Raw genomic sequence first — 24,605 nt, 5'->3', positions numbered from 1 at the left:
CCACTCGAATCGCTAAGAGAGACATGGAATGGACTTTAATGTGTATGTGTATTTGTATGTGTATGCGTTTCCCCGTATATGTATGTGTATGCAGTCCCGAGCGCCTTGTGCACAAAAACAACAGCTAGTAAATTAGCTGGAAAATAGAGAAAAAAGTATGCGGCAAAATGGCGGACGACGCCAGAAATGCGAAAAAATATCATCATCACCATTTGTCCCCACCGCCCACGCCGCCACTCGCCCCTCCCCCTTTTTCCCACACTCTCCTTAAAAGCCGTGAAATGAAAATGGGTGAAAGACTTGTAATAAAGGTGGAAAAAAACGTGCTACAATCGCAGCGGCTTGTCCGGCGAAGGAAAGGGGGTTTTCTAGAATTTATGAATGAACAAAATGGCGACATTGAGATAAATAACTGCATTAGCATTAATTGCCCATGTTTGTGTGAGATCTTTGCAGGGAATTTAGAACTGATTTAGTGGCAGTAACTTGTAAAACAAGTGCATAGATGGGGATTCCAACTTAACATGGCTTTCGGTATTTTAAAATTTACATATAGTTTTAATTTTCATTATCTTTAAATTTATAGTAGTTTAAATAGTTTAAATTTTAATAGTTATTTTAGGAAGATATTTTTAAGAGTTTTTAATAGATAAACTTTTTTGAATTTTTAAATGTTAAGCATCAAACATTAAATTGCCATAAACATTTTTTGTTTGGTATCATGGCTTAACAACATAATTGCTATTGCAATTTAGTTTTCCCAATTATCTAGCTAAGGCAACGTAGATATTAATTGAAAACCCAAGTCAAGGCCACAGCTACTAGACTAAATGCATAAAAGCTTGTTGATCCAATCAAGGATTCGAGGCCGTTCGATTGGTGGATTATTTCGATTTGATGAATCAAATCGCTTACGCCCAAATGAACAAGATGCCTTGATATACAGCCGCTGCTTCGTCGTCTATCGTACTCGTAATTTAATTTCCAATTACACGAGATGTACAAAAAAAAGTACGACGCTGGCGATTTTGGTTGCCTCAGAATGCAGTCTCGATAATTACTCAAACTGTCACCCAGATCCGGCGCCAGCTTCCTTCGCCCGGAGCAGAGACATCCTACTGGCCCAATTTTCCCAATTCTCGGCGGTTGCTGGTAATTGTTTGTCAGGCACGTCGGTCTGGGCCTGTTCTCGTAATTGTAACTGACATATTGCCAGTGCACAGACCTACTCTGCACTCTCCACTCGCCACTATGTATTCTGGCTTTCCCAAAAGCCATCTCGCAAATAAAGTGGTAATCATCCTTGTGCACAACGAAAAAAAACCAATCCGACCAAAAACCAACGACAGTTTCTTGTTTATTGCATACTTTGCGGCGGCTTCATTGAATTATTGTTGCATAATTCATTCACTCAAACTCACACACACACACACACACAAACGGAGTGAAAGAAAAAGAGAAAGTAAGACAGACAAAGAGAAATTCTTCTCCTTTATTACAAAGCCGCATTTAAATTAATTTTCGATTTTGGCTCGATGCTTTTTTTCTCTGTTTGCTCATCCCCATGCAGCCAACATTTATCTTCGAAATTTGGCCAGCGTTGTGCTCTTGTTGATTGTTGCCGCTGCCATCGACAATAAAAATCATTTAAAAAGACACAAATTACTCTTACAGCTTCAACGACAGTCCCAAAAGGGCGATTACTAGCGAAATTGGAAAACGGGATTTATTCAGAAGGGGGTTTCGTGGTACATACGCCGATTTGCATTCGTTTGGCCATAAAACTGTGTCGTAAATTGACCAACATTTACAAATAGCTTTGAGTAAATAATAAGTCTTTCAGACTTATATGAGTAAAAATATTGCATACTTTTTTACAACTTTATGGTGAATTGATTTAATAGAAGGTTAAAAAAATATTTTCTACAGGTGTTTAAATTTAAACCTTATGCGACTATTCAATTTAACTCTTAAATGGCAAGATAAAGCTCGTACATCGTGATATGTTCAAATATTAACAAATAGTAGTAAAAAGTTGTTTATTCACTAAAAAATTCAACACCAATTGCGTGTCGATTAAAACTTCATAAAACAGTTGAAAAAATTATACCTACATTTATTTATATCCAAGCCCTATGCGGCCATTCAGTTTCACTGTAAAATGGCAAGATTTTAAATATTATTCAATAGTAATAAACAGTTTATTTTCCACTAAAAAATGACGTGTTGTTTTAGCCTGCCCCCGAATCGAAACAGCTCAATAACTTATGCTCAATTAACGTTGGTTAGCGGTTGGACAGGGTATATTTAACAGCCAATGTCGAGCAAATAGCAAACAGCAAACAGAAACAGCAGGCACGCAGACACACACTCGGTCGCCTCGATGGCTGTCAACAATCAAATAACATGACTCTCAACGAGGACAGTTGCCATTTCTCACGGCATGTGGCATATGCAAATTCCTCGTTGAGGGGCGCCTCGTTCGCCTTTAATTACCAGCAGACAAGTCGCCCGTCGAGAGACCCACTGCCACTGCCACTGGCACATCAGGTGAACAAGTCAGCGGGCGTTGTGCCAAAAATTCAGCCGACAGAGGGTTTCGCCATGCACATTAATTAACCTGAGATATATGCACTCAGCAATGCCACCTGAGCAACAGTCGATTTGGGGCTATGTGGTTGGTTGGCTACTTGGTTGCGGTTTTCTGGGCTACTTTCGTGCCTCCTGCTTACCATCATATTGATTTAGCATTGCCCCCTAGCTGCATTTCCACTGGCATCGAAATGTGAAAGTTGAGTTTCCATAAACTCAAACATTAAAATGTTCTATAATATTCAGCTTACTGGCACCGGATAAAAGGTTAAAGGTAAACTGTCGTGGCATTTCGTAAATCAGATGGTTTAAGCTACGAAAATATTGTTTCACTTATATTTGTATTTATGAAGGGGAGAAAACAGTCTTGCAGAAAACAACAATTAAATAATACTAAATAAACATAATGAAAACTAAAAAGGGTTGAGATTTTCAAAAGCCTACTTGTATAATAATTCTGCAATTCTATTTTTATGAAATTCTATTGATAAAGGCAGAAAACAACGTTATTTAATTATCATAAATTATATAATACTAAATAATCCTAATGAAAACTTTAAAAAAATTATTGATTATTTATGCTTTAAAGGCATTACTGCTAGAATAGGTTGGTTTTTAAATTTTTTCATAATTTACAAGAGATGTCAAGTTAAGTTATTACAGTCGTTAATAAGAAAATGTCTCAAAGCTGTAAATCCTCTGCCTTCACCGAGTTATTGATGGCATTTTATAATTGAAAGAGTTAAGTTAAACTATAATCGACCATCTGACATTGCAGTGCTGATGAAATTGAAGTGCCCTTTGAAAAAATCGTTGGAATATCCACTTAACTTTATCCGCAGAGCTGTATAAATTTCGGTGTAATGCACTCGACACAATTGGCCATAAAATGCATGGTACCCGACAGACAATTTCTCACAAAAGAATAGGGCAATTCAGTGTTAATGAAATTTACAGCAAAGAGTCATATATTATCTCCACTCTTCCGAAATCCATTGTCCCCCATCTTTGCCCCTTTATCCAAGCTATACTATATATATATCTCTTTGGCAAAATTATGAAGCACAAATTAATTTTCATAGTATACTTTTTATGCGCTTATGTTGTCAGCATGACATTGTTGCTGCCGCTGTTGGCGACTAGCTGCCAAATAGCAACATGTGTAGCATCTCACACACACACACGCAAAGCACACATATATGCACATACAGTCAACGCATTGCAAGTGTGTGCCGCGTCTGTGTTTAATTGCGAAAATGTAGCAATCTTTTAGGCGTTGCAACCAGTCAGTCGGAGTCAGCCATCCAGCTTTTGTTATGTCAGCTGCGCTTGTATCGTGTTTTTCTCTATTAACGACCACGAGGTCTGTGTATTGTAAGGATATATATGAACAGTGTGGGCCATAATAATAGTTTTCAATTTACAACTGGGAAAACCCCACATATAAGAAAACATTTAAACTATTACAGCGTAGAATTACCTTTAAAAATATTATAATTTTGTCACATCTTTATAAATGATTTTCAAAACGGAAGTCGGTTCTTTGTCAACTATGATAAATTTAACAAATAGATTGATTGGGGTAAAAAAAAAAGATTTATACATATTTTAGTTAAAGAAAATAACTCTGATATTACTTAGATTTTTTAGTAGATATTTAAGAACTTTTTACAGAAGAAATGATTTCATTTACAGTCTGAGAACAGCAATTTACGTATTTTGTATTTTTTTACTAAAACAGTTTTCAGCTTATCTATGTGCAGCACAAGCATTTGGATCTTAAAAGAAGATTTCCCGCCATTTATTGTTGCTATAATTTTGAAAGCAACTGTATGAAGGATAGTGTATACGTGCTGCGTCGTCTAAAAGCGTGTGTGGCTTTTGCATGAATCTGTATTTCATTAAAATTTCATCTGCATCGTTCAACGAGTGACTTTTTCCGCTTTGCGCTGTTGAATTATTGAAATTTTCGGTTCGCAGTTGCCAGTTTTGCTTAGGTCGCCGTTCCACTTGCCCAACAAAGGCATCCTGCTGCGGATTTGCATATGAATTCCAGCAGCTGCAGCTCTGGGCTGCCCTAACTTTGCCACGGCCTTCCTTTCTCATGCTCGTGTTCGTGTTTCCATCTCAACGCAGCCATTTGAATTATGGCATTGCAGGGCAGCAACATGGCTTATATGCCATAAATATTTCCTATGTTTGCATTACTCACCAGATTTTTGCAAGTGATTTGCAACGGCCTGGAAACTTTGCACTCGACATGTCTTAACTTTTCAGTCAGAAGGGCAAAGGGTTTCTAAGATGTGCCAAGAGTGCACAAGAGTGCGTTCAAGTGGAGCTATCTTCATAAATGAATAATTTGGTTTATTGACATGGACTTCATTGTTGGCAAGCCCATCCCCAGAACTCTCGTTTATATTCATGGACTTAAATCAACTACTTGATAAAACGACTTCAACAAACCAACTTTAACAAATGAAATTAATAAAAAGATGAAAAATAACACTGCATATTAATTATTTAAAGCAAAAGTAAATATTATTCATAACACCATACCATATTTTAACTGTCGGCCATTGATTTAAAGCTCTACAAATGTACACAAAATAACGAAACAAAAAGCTTAAATTAACTCACTGAATAACCCATAATTGAAATCAAGCGTTATTTATCCATTCAACAGCAAATTTTAAATGGAGCCGCAGCAAAGAACACAAAAATAACTCCCATGTGCAATATAAAAATTGAATAAAACAAACGAAAGCCATGAATTGGAAAACTGCAAAAAATGTGATATAAACCACTAATAAAATATAAATAAAGACACTTTTAGTAAGCAACCAAATCAACGTTAATTAAGCCTCGGAATATGGCAGCAGCGGACGAAAACAAGAAATCAAAAAATAAGAGCATATATTGTGTGGGCTTGACTTTTGTATAGCTAGCGATAACGACATTTAGTGCTACAACAACCGAACATAACAAGAAAGCTTTAAATATTTTTTCTACTTACTAAAACTTAAATTAACTGCACCAAATGTGATCGAACCAAAATAATATATTGATATTGAACAACCAATAAGAGTTACTTCAACAATAAAATTCGACAACGACATTGCCTTCTCTCATTGTAGCCTAAACGAAATTAACTCTAAAACTCAATTTCGTTGCCACTAACGTTAATTACTAGCCTAAGCGGAATAAAATAAAAAATACGAAATAAAATTATAAAACTAATAACTAATAACTAAACTCGAAGACTTTTGTACGTGCAACCGAAAATTGATAAATCTAGGAAATGCATAGACTAAGGCGAACAATCACTTACCTTAACGACGCAGTGCGCCTACGTTAACGCTGCGCTAACGGCAACGGTCAATTTATAGATATTAATAAATGTTTATAGCTTTCAATGCCAAAATCCAAACGAAAATGAAATCGCCTACGAATACAATGCTGCGTGACGTGAACGCTACGTAGCAGAAGGCCAGGCGTTGCGTTACGTTACGCTCCGCTACGTAACGATATAAATCCATAGCAGAGCCCGCATCCGATTCCCGATCACCACTCCACACGTTTATGAGCCAGGACTCGCAGGAGCGCCGCAGGACTCGCAGTCGCCGGCGCAGCCAGAAGCATCACCGCTGGAAACCGGAGCCTCAGCCACAACCACACCAACAACAACAGCAACAACAGCAAGAACAACAACGACTTAACGGAGCTAGAATAGCAGCCGACCACTGGCGATCAACGCAGCCCATCCTCAGCCCGCCACTCAGCTGCGCCAGCCACTCCAGGCTGACGCAGTTTTCCAACCAAAAGCCACAGCTACAGAAACCCCAACAACAACCACCACAAGAACTACAGCACCACACATAGAAATCTGTTGAGAAACCAACCAAAAAAAAAAAAAAAACCAATCAAATTATTACTCTTTGCTTCTATTTCTATACTCCTCCTCTTTGTGCCTATCAGTACGTTCTCGTAGTTGTTGAGAAAGTTGAGAAAGTAACCGGACTGAACGCACGCCTTTTGGATGCTGCCCTCACGACTCACGTAACGCCCAGACGTGACATTTAGTTTGGACGACGTTATTAAGCTCCTAAACGTAACCTGTGTCATCCCATTGATTTCGAACTGTGAACGCAACCACTGCACCACTGACGTGACGCATACGCACCGTTGACAGACAAGCAAAGAAAAAAAAACCAAAAAAAAAAAATAAACTTTAACCGTTAACAAAAAGAAAAAAAAAACAACACCAAGATGCAGGCCGCATTGATGCTAAGATCGAAATCTCGGGTGGCGAGAAGAAGAAAGCTACGAAAATTAGGTGGAAGACTTGAGTTGCCTAGTAATGTAGCAACTAAAGAAATAGCTCCATTTCCTCGTTATCCACCTGAGTCATGGGTAATAATATAAAATACCAAACAAAATACCTAAATTTAAATCACATTCTATGAATCTCTCTGTCAGTCTTCTTCTGAAGCGAAGAACCCCTACAAAAACCAAAGAAAAAAAGAAAACAATTCAGTAAAGCAAAAGTATAATCTCTGACCCCCTAAGTACCCAAACTTAAATCAAAGAGCGCAAGTTTCTAAAAAGTCGTCAAATGAAAATCATCAGCTTAAATGAAATTCTTACTTGTATTTCCAGCCCCAATCCAACCCGAATACCCACCCCAGTACTACCCCGCTATCTGACTATCTTTCCGATCTGTACTTCTCTCTACCCATCTATCTATCTCTCAACCTGTCAACCCTTCTCTATTCGAGCCTCCCTAGTTTCGAGGCCAAGACACAAACTCTTTTTTGATTTTAAAAACGCCCCAGAGTTAACTTCCACCAGAGCATAAGTTTTTCCTTAAGTAGTGTGGCAACTCTATGCTAGGTTAACTTAATAGAATTCAACTTTTTCTCAATCTCTTCTTTACTTGATCTTGCAGTTCATTTAGCGTGTGCCCAACTATCCCCGATTTTAGAAAGTAGAGCCGCTTTGGAACGAATCTTGAATTAACTGTTAACTCAGTAGACTTTTTATAATATGCGATATATCTATAGATACTATATATTTCAAGTCTAAGAGCTCTGCCAGCCAACAACTAAATGCGCTGTACAACTAGCTTAACCACCTTTATTCAATTCTCAGCAAACTATTAGTGCTTTTGCTCAACTCTCTACCTCTACCTCTACCTCTCTCTATCTCTATCTCTGTCTATAGCTATATAACTATCTCTCTCTGTCTAGATCTCTGCCTAACCTTCTGTCTCTATCCCACTAAGTGTAACTTTCTATAAGCGCTCTAACCAATAACCAACTGTCTGTCACCCAGTCCCGCACTTAGCTTCAACTGTAGTTGAAACATTGCACAGACCCCACCTCCAAAATAAACCCCCCCACAAAAAGAGACCTTACCCTACTTATCACCAGCCCACTTTCGTCTACTTTGCACTTGCTTAAACTATATGTAAAGTATAAATAAAAACCAGTATAATCAAAGACGTGTGTAGTTCTTCACCCACAATACCACTACCAAATCAGACATAACTAGTGCGCTCCTCCCACCAACACACGCTGCACCCTGTTAAACTAGTCGAGTAGTACTCAACAGTATCCAAAGCAAGTGCTTCTAACTATTCTCCACTAAACCTAACTCAGATAAACTAAAACCCAAAACGAGCTATGAAATATCAAATACAAATTACCTACATAACAAATATAAAGCACATCAACTGATATATGATTTAAACGACACGTTTATAGTTTTGTAGCAACAAGTACACAGATTATGCTTTAGTTTCTAAGGCGTTGCTCCATGGATCTCCGGTTTTCTCGAAGTTCCACGGATCAACCGGATTATACACTTTATTTGGCTAAACACGCACTAAAACAACACAATGTTTTTCAACTATCCTTTCTTTCACTCGCTGTCATTCTTGTCGAAACTACTATATTCTTTCACCCTGTAATTTTCGCCTACCGATAATGCATAAGTTTCACGCAACACATCCACGAATTATGTGTCTTATGTCTTACATTTTTGATTTCCAACGTTCGCCAATGTCGATGTAATCCGTTAACGAACCGATATCGTTCACCAATTGCGTAACTAGAAAAACACATACGTGACCACGCCAGTGGCGCCGCCCGAGCCGCCTCCGCCACCGCCGGAAGTAAGTGTCAAAGCATCCATTAAAAAAAAAAAAAACAAAAAAAAAAAAAACATTTGCATACCAAAAAAAAAATATGGAAACAAACCCTTTTTTCCGTTCTATCGTTCGTTCATCACGTGCAAGTGTCTCACGTGTTTCTTTGTATATGTGTAACGTAATGATCACCAGCGTGATTGCCTCCATGCAATTGCGCTGTGCCGCTTACGTTGCCGTCTTGCAGTTGGTTGTAATTTGAAAGTACAATGAAAATGCTTGTAAATAATTCACTTGCTTTGCATTTGATCTCTATTCTTTCCCGAAATACCTAATCCTCTATCTGTCTGCTTCCTTTTCTTTTTGTATGCAAACTGTTTTACATTTTTTATTTGAAACTGAAACTTTTCTTTTTAAGTTCATTAGTTTTCGTACGCCCAGTACGCATTTGCACATGAAATATTAAAAATATTTTTCTTGGTCTGCATTGGTGTGTGTTTGAGCATTATGCCGAAGCCAATAAAATATTTTAAATATTTTATTAACTGCAAAGCGGGGCTAGCGAATGAAAAGGTTCCTACCAAAAGAATTGCATTGAATATTTACAAGCATTTTCATTGCTTTGATTTGAACGACCCCTCCAAGCCGTTTTGTGTAAGGAGCCAGCGACTGTACTGCAAGAACTGCCAGCTTAACTTGAGCAAACGTGTGAACCCAGTGCCCATCCACATCAAATATACATGCCTAGGCAGAGAATGAGTTTCCACAAAATGAAATAAGTTAAGCTTTAATTTCACAAATTTAAGGCCTCTTGTCGAGCGCCATAAATGAGTAATTTAAGGCCCCATGTTGGGCGTCACATTTGAGTCCACCAAATCGTAAATTAACGCAATTACTGCCTCTTGTAAATTTAGAGCGGTTTAATTAACATACCATCGGCCAGTGATTAGCATAAATCAGTTGCAAAACTCAACAAGTTTGCCATTTGCCAGTTCAGCTTAATTAACATAGAAAATACATTTTGTGCTCTCTCCTTCTCTTCTATATCAATTAGCAATTAGTTTCACCGAATTTCAGTTGGTTATTTCTCGTTTTGTTGGCTTTAATTTTTCATTTGTAGTCATCAAAAAACAAAAAAACAACAGACATATGAAACAATCAAACGATAAATAAAAAGAAAGTATGCAACATTAACTAACAACCAAACAGCAACCACAAAAGAAAAACAAAACAATCAAACGCCAAACAAACACTCAAACAAAATGCATTAATAAAAAATAAACAAAATGGTATCAAGTTTTCCCAAAAGATTCTGTAAAGCTTACTTGCCTCTCATTCCCGTTTTCGATCTAGGAGCTCAACTTGATTCAATTGCGAAATTTGTTCCACAAAGTCAAACCAATCAAGAAGTCAACAAAAAACGCTTGGCAACAAAAAAAACAAAGAATCAAAATGAAAAAAATCAAATTGAATGTTTTACAAAAACGGCAAATGAAAGTGAAAAAATTTTCCCTTTGACAATGCCGACCGATTCGCGTCGAGTCGGCTGCCAAAGCGAAACTTTTGCCTTAAATTGAAATGCACATTTTAATTTCGGCCCGAAACCATTTTTTTGTGGAACATTCACATGTTGAAGCAAGCGCTAAAAACAAAAACAACCAGAGAATACAAAACAAAGGCAGCAAAACAAAAAAAAAAGAGAAAATACCGAAACGTGTACACAGCAGAAATTTTGGCTGTGAGTTTAAAGGCTTTTTGGGTGAATAAATGTTGTTCCTTAGATTTGGGTTCTGTAAGTCATAATGCAAACACATTTCCAGCGGTCTGGGTAAGTCAGAGTTGGCGTGTTTTCTATAACAAATACAATTTATAAATACAATGTAAGGAAATGTTTTTCGTAGTTTAGAAAGCCTTTGAATTTAGCAATGCCGACCAAAAACCCAACCAAAATAAAATTTGAATACCGAACCCCACTTAGCAAAGCCAATTGAGCGCATTTCATCATACCTTGCATAATAATGAGAATATATTTATTTTTTGATAAAAACAATACATTTATCCTTGTTATTTTGCCATTGAAATATAAAAAATTTGGCATGTATACTCCATGCATACTTTTGGGGCAGACTTGAGCTTCAAATAATGATAAAGGTCCTTAAAAGTATGCAACAAAGCCAAAACCGAAATTGATAGGTTAACATAAAAATCATTTGTTTTAATTTTCTTTCGTTCGGTTTTTTACTATCAATGTTGACACATGTGGCACTGTTCTGGGAATATTTCCGCTACGAGCTTCAATCGTTGCTTTTAATATTTATTTAAGCTTGAAATTAAGCCTTTCTTTTTCACATACACACGAGACAAGATTCCTATGGTTTCCTTTCTACTTTTTCTCCTACTTTCTCTTACTCAATGCGAAGCACGCACTAAATCTCCAAAATGACCACACGAAACACACCCACACACACTCGTACTCCTGTTGAACACTTTTTCTATTCATTTCTTTCAATCGCAGGTACGCGACATTTAAGTACACCTATTTCACCCTCAAAAAGAAATCAACCCAAAAGTATGCAACGCTTGCTAAAATGAAAATCAATGAAAAATTCAGATCGACAATTAGGTACAGTCTAAATTTAAGGACTCAAGTTATTGTGATTGTGATCCATGCAAATTTAACGATTCTATTCCTATATTGGTGTCTAAAATTGTAATCATAATGCTCTCTCTCTCTCTCTCTCTCTGTCTCTCATTATATATAATATATATATTTATATATATATATATCTCTTTGTGCTGTGGCCCGTGCTATGTGTGACTAAAAAACTTAGTAGCGTGCTAGGTTTAGTAGCTTAAATCCATATAAATATCTTTATCTATGTAAATGTGTGAGTGTGTGTGCGCGTGCAATTGTGTGTATGTGCGCCAAATTGAACTCTAGCATATTGGGACGTAAAACAGCCGGAATTTGAACAACAAACAAAACTGTCGTATAATTTTCAACATTTTTTTCCTCGCATGTTTGCATTACCTTGCTCGTCATTTTTTATTATCTTTCCTGCTCTTTTCTTTCTCTCTCACTCTCTATAAATATATATATGTATATATATTTCCCTCTGTATCTGAACTTTCCGTCTATAGTATAAAATATGGAATGCAAAAAAATGTTCTTCCGCTGCGTGCATTTTAAGTGTCTTGTCGGTCTCGCTCTAATTTCGCTCTAGCCAACTCTTTCTCGCTCTCTTTAATTCATTTATCTTTCAGTCTGTGCGTTTATCGCATGCGCTTAATTACGGACAAGAAAATACATTTGATATTACGTTATTTACTTTCCATTGTTTAATTTAATATTTTACATTTGGGTCCGCGAGCGATTGCATGACATTTTTTTAACAATATTGCAGTGTCGAAGGGCAATCTATAAATTTACTTACTTTCTGTAAAAAAACAACCCACCACCCATAAAATTGCTTCGTGTAACCAACAAGCTAATCGCTAACTAACCGTAAGCCAAAGCACAAGAGTGAGTTCATCAAAAGTATTTTTGAACTAAGCACTGCTAAAATGCCTTATCGACTAACCTTCACAATGCCTTAATATACTAATACTTACATATTTTCTAAATGTTTTTTTATGGCTTGTGGTTTTGGCAAAGTTTCTTGGAGCAAATTTAGGGGCAAAGAAATTAAAATATTTTGGTTTTCCGTCTTTCAAAAAAAGCCTTACTTACAAAAATGTAAACCTTAAATTGAAAGTTCGCCACATTTGTCTTTTTTCTTGATTTTTTTTAATGTATGGGGTTACATTTTATGTTAAAGACAATAATCTTCTTACAGTTTTAAATATAATTTTGAATGAGAAAAAACTTAACATTTGCCAAAGCAGTTAAGCACCCACTTAAGTCAGGTTTTCTTTCCCAACCCTATTATAATGACTCAAATAAGATCTACAAAACAGGCTCAAAGTGTATGTATCGTCAAGCTCAAAGTCTTCCATCCCTGAAAACCCATTCGTATAATTTTCCCAAAAACTTTTCGATGTGATTCTTCTCGCTCGCAACCTGTATACGTTCGTGTGGTAAGCTTAGCTAAGTTAAAAACAAAAAAAAGAAACAAACAAAGAAAATAAAGGTCGCAGTAAGTAATCAATGGTAATACGACGAGGACTTAATCAATTTTCGGTGGCTAATGAAAAGCCTTGAAATGGCAGCCGAGAATAGCAAAATTTGTGGTCAGCACTCGTGTGTGCACTTGAAAAGGCTCGACTAAAACTTGGTTTCTTCTGTCAACTTGACTTACTGCCATTTGTGGCCAAAAAGTTTCGGCTGCCACTGCCATAGACTATTTCCCCTAAGCCAGCATGCTGGCCAAGAACAACAACAGTCGGCAGTCGAAGGAAGGAAGAAAGGGACGTAAGAGCTCCGGAAGGGCGAAACTTTGCAGTGCAATGAAATGCAATCGAACGGAACCGAAAACCAGCGACATGCATTTTCCGTTCGTACGTCCTTTGTCCTTCGTCCCGCTCCATTGTTTTCCGCTACGAAAGCTTTTCGAGTGTCGTAGAGTGGCGCAGCACTTTCAGCATTTTATTGCGAACAAATTATGTAGCATATTTTTCAGCGCGCTTTCTCCACACTTTTCTAGATATTCGGGGGTTGATTTATAGTGTCGTCGCCAAATGTGAAATTGAGCGCAGAACGGAGACCTGATCGATGGTTTTCGCTATTTCTTTGGATTCTTTTTTCTTCATTTTTTTAGTTTAAGCCAGCGACATGCGTTCAATTAACCCGGGTCTCTGGCAGACCGTTTGACATTTTCATTAGGCAAACAAAAGCAAAAGAAACTCGGCTGCGACGTTTACATTTCGTGGCCGGATATCCGGCTGCAAAAAGAAAAAGCGAAAGAAATGTCTGCTTCCGTTTGAAGTCCGCTAAACCGGTATTCGCATACACTGACACACACAAACACACAGTTCACATTTAGCCGCAAAACGACTTTAATTTGCGGTGCCACTGGCGGTCCCCAGTCCCCACCCTTCGTTTCCTTTGGCCAAGTCGCCATTGGATGGTCCGATTTCATTACACAATCTGCGCTTAAATGCTAACTTTTTCGGTTCCCCGGATTCCGTTTGGGGCAACTTCGCCACTTTCCTTTGTGGCTTTGCCTTTAAATTGTTTTGTTGGCCAGTCGGGCAAATCTCTCCGGTTGGTTTTCTTGGTCCTTGAATGGGGATTTTCGCTCAACGTTGGTTCCTGTGAGCCCAGTCCCATGTGTTGCATGTACTCCTATCGATTTGTGCGTCTTACGCGAATTGAATTTAAAATGAAATCAATTTTTATTAAAATGGGGATAAAAGATCTGGAACAAAAGGGCCAACACACATTTTAAAGTGCAACGAGTACTTGGTTGGATTAGAAAATACATTTTAAGCATATTTAGTTGGAATATAGATGTCTTGTGAACTGCATTATAACATTATTTAAGTTAAGTGAGTGTGCTACAGAAATCTCTAGAATTTTAATACTTATTATAAAGTTGTGTAAAAGTATGCAACAATATTTTTTAAATCTAAGAGTGCAATAGATTTATTTCAAAATTTTTTAAGTGCATAATTTTAGACATCTCTTAAAATGATTTCAAAAAATCTGGTGATTTTTCCATCAGCCAAAGTTTTCATACTGATAGATACCCTTAATAGATACTTTAAATTGTATTCCAGCCGTTATCTGACCCTTGACTGGGTTATCACACTGCGGTCTCTTTGAAGTGTCCAAAGTGGAAAAGGGCCCTGGGCATTCTTTGGCCAAATGAACTGTTTCGAGCCGAGGCTTAATGCTGATTTGTGTACCAAGAGCGTCCTGTTCCACATTCGCCCCGTGGCCCTGGCCATGTGCCAGTTTTCGGGGGGGGGACAACTCAACCGATTCGCCGCATAGGCCGTGAAGCAGCAGCAGCACCTTGAGCTGCAGGACATCGGCCGGAAACAAAGAAACATCTGGCTGAAGTGTGGCGAGAAGGGCAGCTTTGGCCTTTCAGTGTCGCTTAGTGAAATTGCCTGTAATGTCTCTGTGCCCCTGTCCCTGAATTCTCGCTGGCTGCTGCTGCATTGTCTAACCACAGCATAGCATTAGCCTCAGTATCTGCCACTGCCACCACCACTGCCACTGCCACTGCCACTGGCTCGTTCTTTACGACTTGGTCGTGTGTCAGCTTCAGCTGCGGCTGCTCCTGCATTTTTCATTAGCCTGCGCACTTTTTTTCCTTTCGGCCACGTTCCTTGGCTCTCGGCCCACCTGTCCGAGCATCCCTTACTTCCGTTCCTCACCCCACAACAGCCCCCTTGCGTTCATGCTGCAAGTGCATTTTGCACTTGATTCTGCGCCACTCGGCTCAAGTCGGTTGCTTTCTCCAGCAGCTGCATAATAAAATTGTACACGGGCCAAATCGCTGGGGCTGTCGGCAACTGCCTCCTTGGCTATATATGCTGGGATGTGACTATACGAGCGCTGTCACAGATTTGTTTTCAATTGTCCAAAGACAGAGATGTGGGTGCTAACAGATAATCTGGAATTTTAAATAAGAACAGCGAGCAAAAGAGGAGCATTATATACTAAATAAGCAATGTGTTAAGGCTGTTGGGGCGATTTGTATTTAGATTCACAACATTTAAGAATTTAAACAGGAACAACTAAAGTAGTTGGATTACGGGCATTTCATTTAACCAAAAAACTAAAATTTAAATGATGTTTTCATAACATCACAAAAAATCTGTTTTAAATTAAAAGGACGTTAGTTTGGAAAGACGAAGTTTATATGCCAAACAACTCCTTATGCTTCTACATTTGTATATCAAAAATAAAAATTGGGGAATGCGGTGACTTCGTTTTTTATTAAAAAAAGTATTTATTTTATCCTTTGAAAACATATATTTGCAGAATTTTATATTAAATGCTCACCTATGGCTGACAGGTTTTTATTGGATTAAACCGTATTTCTAAAATCGTTTAGAGTTAAAATACATCAAAAACTAAAATTACATTCCGATTATTCCTATATCAGCTTTAGTCTTTAGTTTTTGGTCGATAATCACCCCGTCACTGCTTGCAATTACTTACTGATAGTAAGTACCCTCTGCAAGAGAATAAAAATCCAAAACAAGACGTCAATAGCCGAGCAAACAATAAACCATTATCGGTAAAATATGTTTTAATTGATTCAACACATTACAGCCGAATAAAACACAAATTAACAGCCAGCCGCGGGCAGAAAAGCAAACCAAATTCTGCACTTGAACAAACAATCGATGAGCACGAATAAATTGCCGTCATTAATGGCCTACACTTCCTGTTCGCCGAGTTAAAATCGTCGACGAGTACATGTTAATTTTCGACGCCGCCAGCCAACTGCGGCAAAACAATTTATTGTTATACAATGCAAACAAAAATCAATGGCGATAATCACAATGGAAAAACCCCATTCCTCACTAATCTTTATATAAATGTAACCACTCTGCGGATAACGCTGGAGAGACCTTCAGCCCGTAATTATCATTAATTATAGGGGCATTATTGCGACGCCGACATGTTTAATTAGGGATCTAGTTGTGATGTAGAAAAATGACAGAATAACTATCGAGCGAAAACATTTCCCAGGAATTCTGAAACAATAAATTGTTCTGTTTTGTTGTTTAAAAACTTTCCGCAGGCTTAGAAAAAAAGGGATTTGAAAAAAAGATTTGGTTTGTTTTTAAAAGAGACAAGTCCTATTTTAAGATTAAAAATACGCGATTTTGAGAAGCTATTTTCTGCTGACTTTTTGGCGAATTTCGATTTTCCATTAAGCTCCTTACACATACCGTAGCCCACTTTCCTTTTATTGGCTTCCGTGTGCGGTGTTCATTAGCGGTTTGTCGCCTCCATAAGCCAGACCCGATTGAAAGCATTTTCGACGCTTTGTTGTAATTTTTACAACATTTCTATTATACGTACCTCTTGTTGTTATTGTTTATCCGCCAGCATTGCGTGAGTTTCGTTACTCGTAAAGGTGAAGCTACTTTGTAAACAGGAGCTTGGGGCCCCGTATAAATAGCAAAAATCCATCGAAGGGCCTAGAGATATCGGCTAACCTCATGATTACAACTTCGCTGTGCGAAATATTGAAAATTGGCTAAAGGTGAAAGTTTAATGAACACATGGCGTGTGCGTATTCGCAGCCATATTTTGATCAAATTAAATGGCAAATATTTGCTGAAAATATTCAGTAAGCCACGTGTCCCCATGGGCTAATGCGCAATATGAATAATTCACAGAAATCAAACAAAAGCAAAGCAACAAACGAACTATCCTAAATCCATATTCAGCAATTTATGTAACAAAAACTAAGAACAATAATTTTGTATAATTTTAGTAAAGAAAAAAGTAAAAATATAAGCTTTTTGGATTTTTTTTGTTAGTTCTTTTTTTAAATTTTTATAAAATGACTGAAATTAAGTTTTATATCACATTTTCTAAAGCCTAGTAAGATTTAACTTTGAAAACACATACGAAACTTACAATACATTTTTAAAATAGATATTAAATAATCAGACACATTTAAGTCTATTTTTTTTTTTAATTTCTTCGGGTTCAAAAGTTGTAATTTAGAGAAGTACGATTGCAATTAGATAACTTAAATATTACAAAATACTAACACAATTATAGTTTACTTCAAACAAAAAATAATATTAAATATAAACTGATAATATTCTCTTATTAATTAATGCTTACTACTTTTAGAAACATTATAATCTAAAAGTTGAAATTTCTTCGGGCTTAAAAGTTGTAATTTAGAGCAGTTCGATTGCACTCAGCTGCTAAGGCCCCTTAACTTTCGGATGGCGAGTTCGCCAAATATTTTGAAAACTTCCCAACGGGGCCACACCTCAGCCTTTGGTCCTTTTTCGCCCAAATCCTTCCCGATACTCCGCACTTCTCGTGCATCGCCTCTGAGTACGTGCGTTGCCTTTTTGACTCTCCAGTGGCCTTCGTTGGAGTCTCCTCGTTGTTCGTCAATCAGCGTCGCAAATTGTTGATTACACCTACATTAAGTCAAGGGCAGGACAACAGTTACAGTTCCAGCTACAGCTACAGCTACTGCCACTGCTACAGCTACAGTTATGTGGAGCAGCCGATCGATACTTTCTCTCCACTTGCCTTTCGCCAGCTTTCTGTTTTTCTGGCGCTCGCTTTGTGTGACTGCGATTTTGCACACGAAAAGCAAACGAAACCAGAGAACGTGGCTCTACATACAAAGTCCATCATGTTCATTTATATACTTACACTATATAGTCACCTATATATATATCTGTTGGGTTTCCTTCCTCAATCGTATATAGGGCAGCCTGTTTGTGTGTCGTTTTATTTGCCTTATTACCAGCACGCAGCATATTTAGTGGCTGGCTTAGTGACATTGTCTTGTTTATAGTCGCGGATGACTCTGAACTCAGGGGTCTAGTCGCTCATTAGCCCGTCTACGTGTTTGGTTAGTGCACGTGTATGCAAATGTGGGTGGGCAGGTGTGGATGATGGCATCTATGACTCGGTGTCTTTGCAACTTGAACTGACATTGACTTGTGCTTGTTTGATTTGCGACAAGTTTCAAGTAGCTTAACGGCCAATTAATTTTCAGGAACATTAAGTATAATTCGCGGATTGGCAATTGGTCATTACAAACCGTCTTGGCTTCATAAAATTATTAAAATTCTCAAACAAAAATAAAGTGGGCGAAATAAGTACTTTCCAAATAATAAATTATATTTCAGTTCGTAGGAAATAGATTAAAGTGCATATAGTTATTGATATACGTCTAGGATTTTTAACAATACATTTAAAATTCATTTCAAATCAAATATTTCTAAATAAAAAGTAAAATTTCTATTTTATACGTTCTCCCTTATACAAAAATGGATTTAAATAAATATAAAAAAATTTCATCAATTTAATTAAAAGTTTTTATGAAAAGTAATTTGTAATTATTTGCCATTAAAGTCAATTTCTATATAGTAAAATTTTAAAAATTTAAGAAAAAATTAAGGAGAAGCATTTTTTTCTAATGAAATAATAATATATATTTTGAAGTCTATGTCTTTACTATTTAGCTATCGTTAGAATATTTCTTGGCTTGCAATACCTTTTTCGGTTGGCAGTAAAACTATATTGTTCTATTTGTTTTAAAATTTTATTTTTTATTATCTCGACAAAGATAAACATTTTTAAAGGATTATTTTTTATTTATCTCTTGTTTCTGCATGGGCTGCGCTACAGAAACTATATTGAGAATTTAAGCTGTTTGCAGAGCTGCATTGGGCATGCTGATTGATTGCTCTGGAAAATATTACGAATTATACTTGACTTGTGTCTTGAAGCGTGCTCCCCCATCTACCATTTAAGTGTTTAACTCCTTTCAGTGTTCTCGATTTTCAGTTAATTTTCCATATTTTCCATATCTACGTCTACCTTCCTCTCTATTTAACTATATTCTCCAATTACTTGCTGTTTAACTGTTTTTCGTTTTCATTACCTAACTGTTAACTGTTTTACTCCGATGTGCGTTTATGCCTTGAACTTACCCAAAAAAAAAAACCCTACAAAATTGGCTACCAACTTTTCTCATTGATGTTGTAATTGATGACAAGAAGAAAAACTCTTGGAACCAAATATAAATTCAGTATTCGGTTTGATAACCAAATTTGATTGCTTTTGCATTAGACGTTACTCTTGTGATGAGTTGTATTGTATGCTTTTGAAAAATTTTCCTATATTTATATATATATATTTTGAAGATATATGTGTACTCCCCTTTAACCACAAACGAGAGACGATCTCACACAGCCCAAACTAATCACTGAACTGTATATATTTTCTATGCATCTGCCCCACCACCACCGCCAAAACAATAAAATTCCAATCGCCACCGCAACCACTGTGTGTGTTGTTGTCATCGTCGCTTGGTGTTGGTCTCCGTGCTATCGTTGTCACTCGATCACCTGACCTGACCTCTTGACCTCCCGGTCATCTGACCTCCTGGCCGAAAACCCCAAAAGTGTGCCCAGGGACGCGCCGCCTGGTTGGAGCGAGGTCGACGCTGCAGCGTCCAGGATCAGCAGCAGCAGCAGGCCACTTGCCATCGACGCTGGGTGAAGCGCAACCGAGTAAGTGCCACCACAAAGGACCTGAAAACGGCGTGTACATAATACTCTTATAATTATATGCCTTTACTTGTAACCCCTGACCTTCTATCACTCGCTCTCCTCAATGTCACCTTCCTTTCATGCACCACTTTCTCAATGTTCAGCGCATTCTCTGTTAGGTGAAGCAGGCAGATAATCCCTAATTTCAGTAACCTAAGAAGTTATCATATTCTTATTACTATGACAGTTTAATGATCTATGATTTTCATGACAAACCCTTTGTTTAATGACAACATTTTGTTAGGAACCACCACAAAAAAATCCATACCTCCAGGAAGGCCAACTGTAAAATGTTTTCTAAAAAGAAATATTATTATTAAACATTTTTTTAGAAAGGTAACCTCTTATAACACAGAAAATATAGAAAATTTATATCCTTGCAGAGATTTTTTCTTTAATAATCAAATTCGTCATATATTTTTTTATATATTACATTTTATAAAAATGTTAAATAAGTTAAATATAATCTGATTTACAATCAATCAAAGGGTAGGATAGTTTTTTAAATATAAAAAATTTATTCCAAAACACATCAAACAAATGTAGTGATTAATTAATGTGAGGGCATTTAAAAAATACGAATTTATAATGTGTTTAAAGAATATATTGATAAATAAAGTCATATGTTAAGGCCCTTAAAAAATTAAAATGTTTAATGTATATTTATAGTTCAAGTGAAAACATTTTAGTTTGACTTCCTGGAGCTGTGCTGCTATAACGAAATCTTCGTTTAAACCATTTAAGATCGTATATTGATAAAGTCCCTTTACATTGGCAGATCCAAGACGCCTCTTTGGGCGGCTCGTCGGACGATGAGGACTTCCTGGGCGTTTTACGCGGTCCCAGCACCTTTGCGAATGCCTTCCTCTACGTGGGTCTGGGCACGGTGGCGCTGGGCCTCGTCATCGCATTCGTTGGCACCGGCGAGAAGGGCTTCAAAACCACGGAACTAAGACTTATAGGCCCCTCTCTCATAGGCAATGAAATAGTTCATGAAACACTCCACTTTATCGTATACTCATAGTGTATTTCTTTGCAGGATTGGGCCTGATCTGTTGCATTTTACGCATCCTCTTCTGCATATGTCCATCGCACTGCATCTCATCCAGCAAAAAGACGCGCAAGAAAAACGGCAACAAGATTGATGCGGATCATACAACTTCGTTGCTGCGGAACGAGAGCAAAAGAGTGTCGATAGCTAGAGGACCCAGTTTTCAGGTTGTAATATCTCGTATTTTGGACTACCAGCAGTGCGATAAATCGGCTTTCATCTATTTTGCAGCCCAAATATCCCATAGCTCACAAACGCAGCCAGAGCAAAATGCTCAACGAGGGAATGGAGGCACTGCGCCAGATAGCCACCACCTCCTTGTTCATGCAGAACGAGCAGAAGACAGCCATCAATCGCGTGGTGCCGATCATCAACGAGCCGGATAGCGGTGGTAAAATTTTCGTCAAGACTGCTTTTAAATTTTTTAATGTTAGACCTCATCAAGGAAATTGATATCTTAAAAAATCTAAAATATATAGAAAACAAAAATCTGCAATGAAAGAATTTTAAGGATATATGCTAGATTAATTACAGCTTTTCTGATAACATTTTCTTTTCTAAACAGATGCTCCACTAGAGATGAAGAAACTGCAGACGGCTCTGAATGCCTGCGAGATGAGTGACGAGGAGCAGGATCGTGATCAGGATCAGGAGCAGCAGCAGCAGCAGAAGCAGATTGCCAAACGTACAACAGCCACAACTGCCGTTACGAGTAGTACCACCAAAGACCCAACATCAACATCAGCAGCAGGAGCAGGAGCAGGAGCAGCCACATCGAGGATAACGAGAGTTAGCACACTGAGCACGGTGGACGAGAAGCCGGACAGTAAGTTGGTGCGACAAAGGGTGGCCCTGCAACAGCAGCGCCATCAGGAGCAGCAGCAGCACCAGGTGCCCAAGTCGCAGTCACTGTCCTCCTCCTCTACCGTGAAGGATTCGCTGGAGGTGGTGGAGGAGACGTCCCTGATAGATGCCAGCGATGAGGCATTGCAACCAGTTGCAGTTGCAGTTGCAGTTGCATCACCAGCAGCAACAGCAGCACTGCCCAGTAGCTGCAGCACGGGGGCGATACCACGGCTCAATCGGCCGGGCATCTCGACGGGGGCCACGCCCAAGACGACGACCACGACGACAACGCCCACCATCACGGCCCGGCTGCCCACGTCGCAGTCGCATCCGACGAGCTATGACCTGCCACCGGCCCTGCCGCACACCTATTCCGCATCGGCGACGGTCCGCGGACCGCTGGGCATGTCCATGAGCAGCTCCGCCGGCAAAGTGGTGGGCGGAACTGCCTTCACCAACACCAGCACAACGATTAGCCTGCTGCCGCTGCCGGCGCCACCGGCGGCCACCGCAACAGCAGCAGCCAGCATTCCCGGCCAGGTGCTGGAGTCCAGCGGAGCCACGAGTCTGAGTCTGAGCCTAATGCGACCGGCCACCGCATCCGGTGTGGTTCTGGGCGGACTGACCACTTCATCGTTTACAACCGCTGACCATCAGAAATCACATCTGTCGTCCGCCGGATCGCTAATGGGGCGTGGCAGCAGCCTACTGCCCACAACGGCGGTGGCGTCGACGGCGGCGGCAACATCCTCAACGGCGTCATCGAGCAAATTCGAGCCAGAATTGGTGCTCAGTCCGGCTAAACTTGGCCAGTAGAATTAAATGGGATTTAGTTACGATTTTAGTTAGCCACCAGGTCTATATATGTATGTATGTCTATGTTCTAGGCGCGAGTATGTATGCAACAAAAGTGAGAGTGTGCGTATGAGTGTTTTAGTGCTGTGTCTGCGTGTGTTTGAGAATAAGAACGAATAGAGTTTAGATACCTACATATGTACCCTAAAATCTATCTTTTGAATGTGCCACAAAGAATAGCTGAACCTCCAAAAAAGATTATGTTCTGAAACCGTAACTAACAAAACTTTTAATTGGCTATTTAAACCTAAGCCAGACTTTCCCATTTAGAACATTATTCTGTCACTTCTTTTCAACCACAAAACACATTCAGTTTCTAAACTGTCTATTTTCCGAGGTTTACCTTGATTTCTCTGCCCTTCTTTTGGATGTATCATCCACTCTATAGCTCTGTAGCGACTCATTCCCGAACTTTTTAGATCTCTTCCTCAGGCTTCAGGTGGCAAAACGATCGCCCAAGTCCTCAGCAAAAAAAGTTGCCAACCTGCTCTGTTCTAAGCTATCCCAAATAAAAAAAAACCAAAAACATAGCCAGGGTATTATAAAGTTTGTATACCAAACATATCGTTAACTAAATAAACAAACCAAACTAACACTAAATATAATACGAAGCGAAAAAAAGAAGAAACTTGGAACGGAGATGGTCTACGTCCAAATTGACAGGAAACTTATAAGAAAAGGGCCGAAAATAAACAACTAACTAAACAAATTAGATATGTATTGAAAAATTTTAGAGGACCGCTAGACCCAAGCAAATTTAAATGTGCAAACAATATATGGAATATGTACGGGTGCGTGTTTCTATAAAATCCAATCTAAAAACCCAAAGAGTTCAAAAAGTATTAGGCAATGGTGTTGAAAGAGCTCTACAACGTTACAAAATAGGAATTCTTAGTTCTGCAGTAATTTCCATTCAAACTATGCTATATTTTTAACTATTTAACTGAACTGTAAATTTTGCAAATTGTTCATGTCACTTTTTGGAAGCTTTTGCTAATTTCAACATAAAATAGGTAATGGCTTGCTCTTTCAACTGGTATGTCCGCCAGATAAGTGGGCCGAATGATAAATAAAAACAAATGTAAACCGAATCCAATAGAATTGAATGTGGCCGTTAAATAAAAAACAAAATAAAGCGCAAATAATTAAATGTAACATCCCTGAAACAAAATGTGTAAAATGCATGTACAGCAAACAAAGCAGCAGCAAGACATAGAAAATTATAAACAAACATTATGAATTAGTTTGTATGTATACTATATGTGCAGAAATTAAAATGAAATATAAAAGAACAAATTGTGTGAAATTATTCTAGCGTGGTATCAGAATATAATTACAAAACTAAAAAGGTTAGGTGGGGTTAACAGAAAAAATTGTTATCTTTAGGAACTTAACTTCTTGATCATCATCCAATTCAGCGCATAGACGTTTCAATCTATCAAAAAGTCCACTTTGTTTATGGTAGAGAAATATCTCAATAAGTCAGTTGTCAAATAATCTAGATGAATTTTTGTGAATCAGACCAATTTCAAAAAATACTGAATTGGATTGGAAGAGTTATCTAAAAATTTCAGAAATAACGCCTAAATACAGGCAACACTTTTTCTTTGTAGTTTGAAACTCGACTAACGTATTCTATTACGTTTTATGTAGATAAGGCGCCTTATTTGACATATGTTTCATTTTACTCACATTTTACGTCTGGTTCTTTATGTCAACGCTAGGTGTCGCACAAAATCTCTAGAGGTTTTAAATCACTAACAACTTAACAAATGGTTACTTTTATTCAAAATAAATTTCCAAAAAATGTATAAAACTAAATTAGAGTGGGCAAAAAAAGTATGCAATTATACTTATAGTTCTTTTGCTCACTGTATATCCTTACCATTC

At 38.1% G+C, this 24,605-nt stretch overlaps 1 protein-coding gene across 5 annotated transcripts in view; it reads left to right on the top strand.

The window, feature by feature from the left end:
* Window positions 1–24,002, top strand: part of LOC128263078 (uncharacterized) — a 42,483-nt gene extending 18,481 nt beyond the window's left edge. For 2 of the 5 annotated variants that reach the window (XM_052997769.1, XM_052997770.1), the window contains exons 2-8: window positions 5,276–7,002; window positions 8,705–8,764; window positions 19,817–19,924; window positions 20,742–20,940; window positions 21,003–21,181; window positions 21,246–21,405; window positions 21,580–24,002. In XM_052997769.1, coding sequence (XP_052853729.1) covers window positions 6,859–7,002; window positions 8,705–8,764; window positions 19,817–19,924; window positions 20,742–20,940; window positions 21,003–21,181; window positions 21,246–21,405; window positions 21,580–22,676 — 1,947 coding nt within the window. In that variant the 5' untranslated portion in view covers window positions 5,276–6,858 and the 3' untranslated portion in view covers window positions 22,677–24,002. Of the gene's footprint in view, window positions 1–5,254; window positions 7,003–8,704; window positions 8,765–19,816; window positions 19,925–20,741; window positions 20,941–21,002; window positions 21,182–21,245; window positions 21,406–21,579 lie in introns of all 5 variants that reach the window. The other 3 variants (XM_052997771.1, XM_052997772.1, XM_052997768.1) reach the window with 3 other exon arrangements.
* The last annotated feature ends 603 nt before the right edge of the window (window positions 24,003–24,605 follow it).

The sequence above is a fragment of the Drosophila gunungcola genome, unplaced genomic scaffold, assembly GCF_025200985.1.
Source record: "Drosophila gunungcola strain Sukarami unplaced genomic scaffold, Dgunungcola_SK_2 000001F, whole genome shotgun sequence".
NCBI classification, from domain to species: Eukaryota; Metazoa; Arthropoda; class Insecta; order Diptera; family Drosophilidae; genus Drosophila; species Drosophila gunungcola.
Note: the sequence above shows the minus strand (reverse complement) of the source record. Positions and strands in the feature narration are given on the sequence as shown.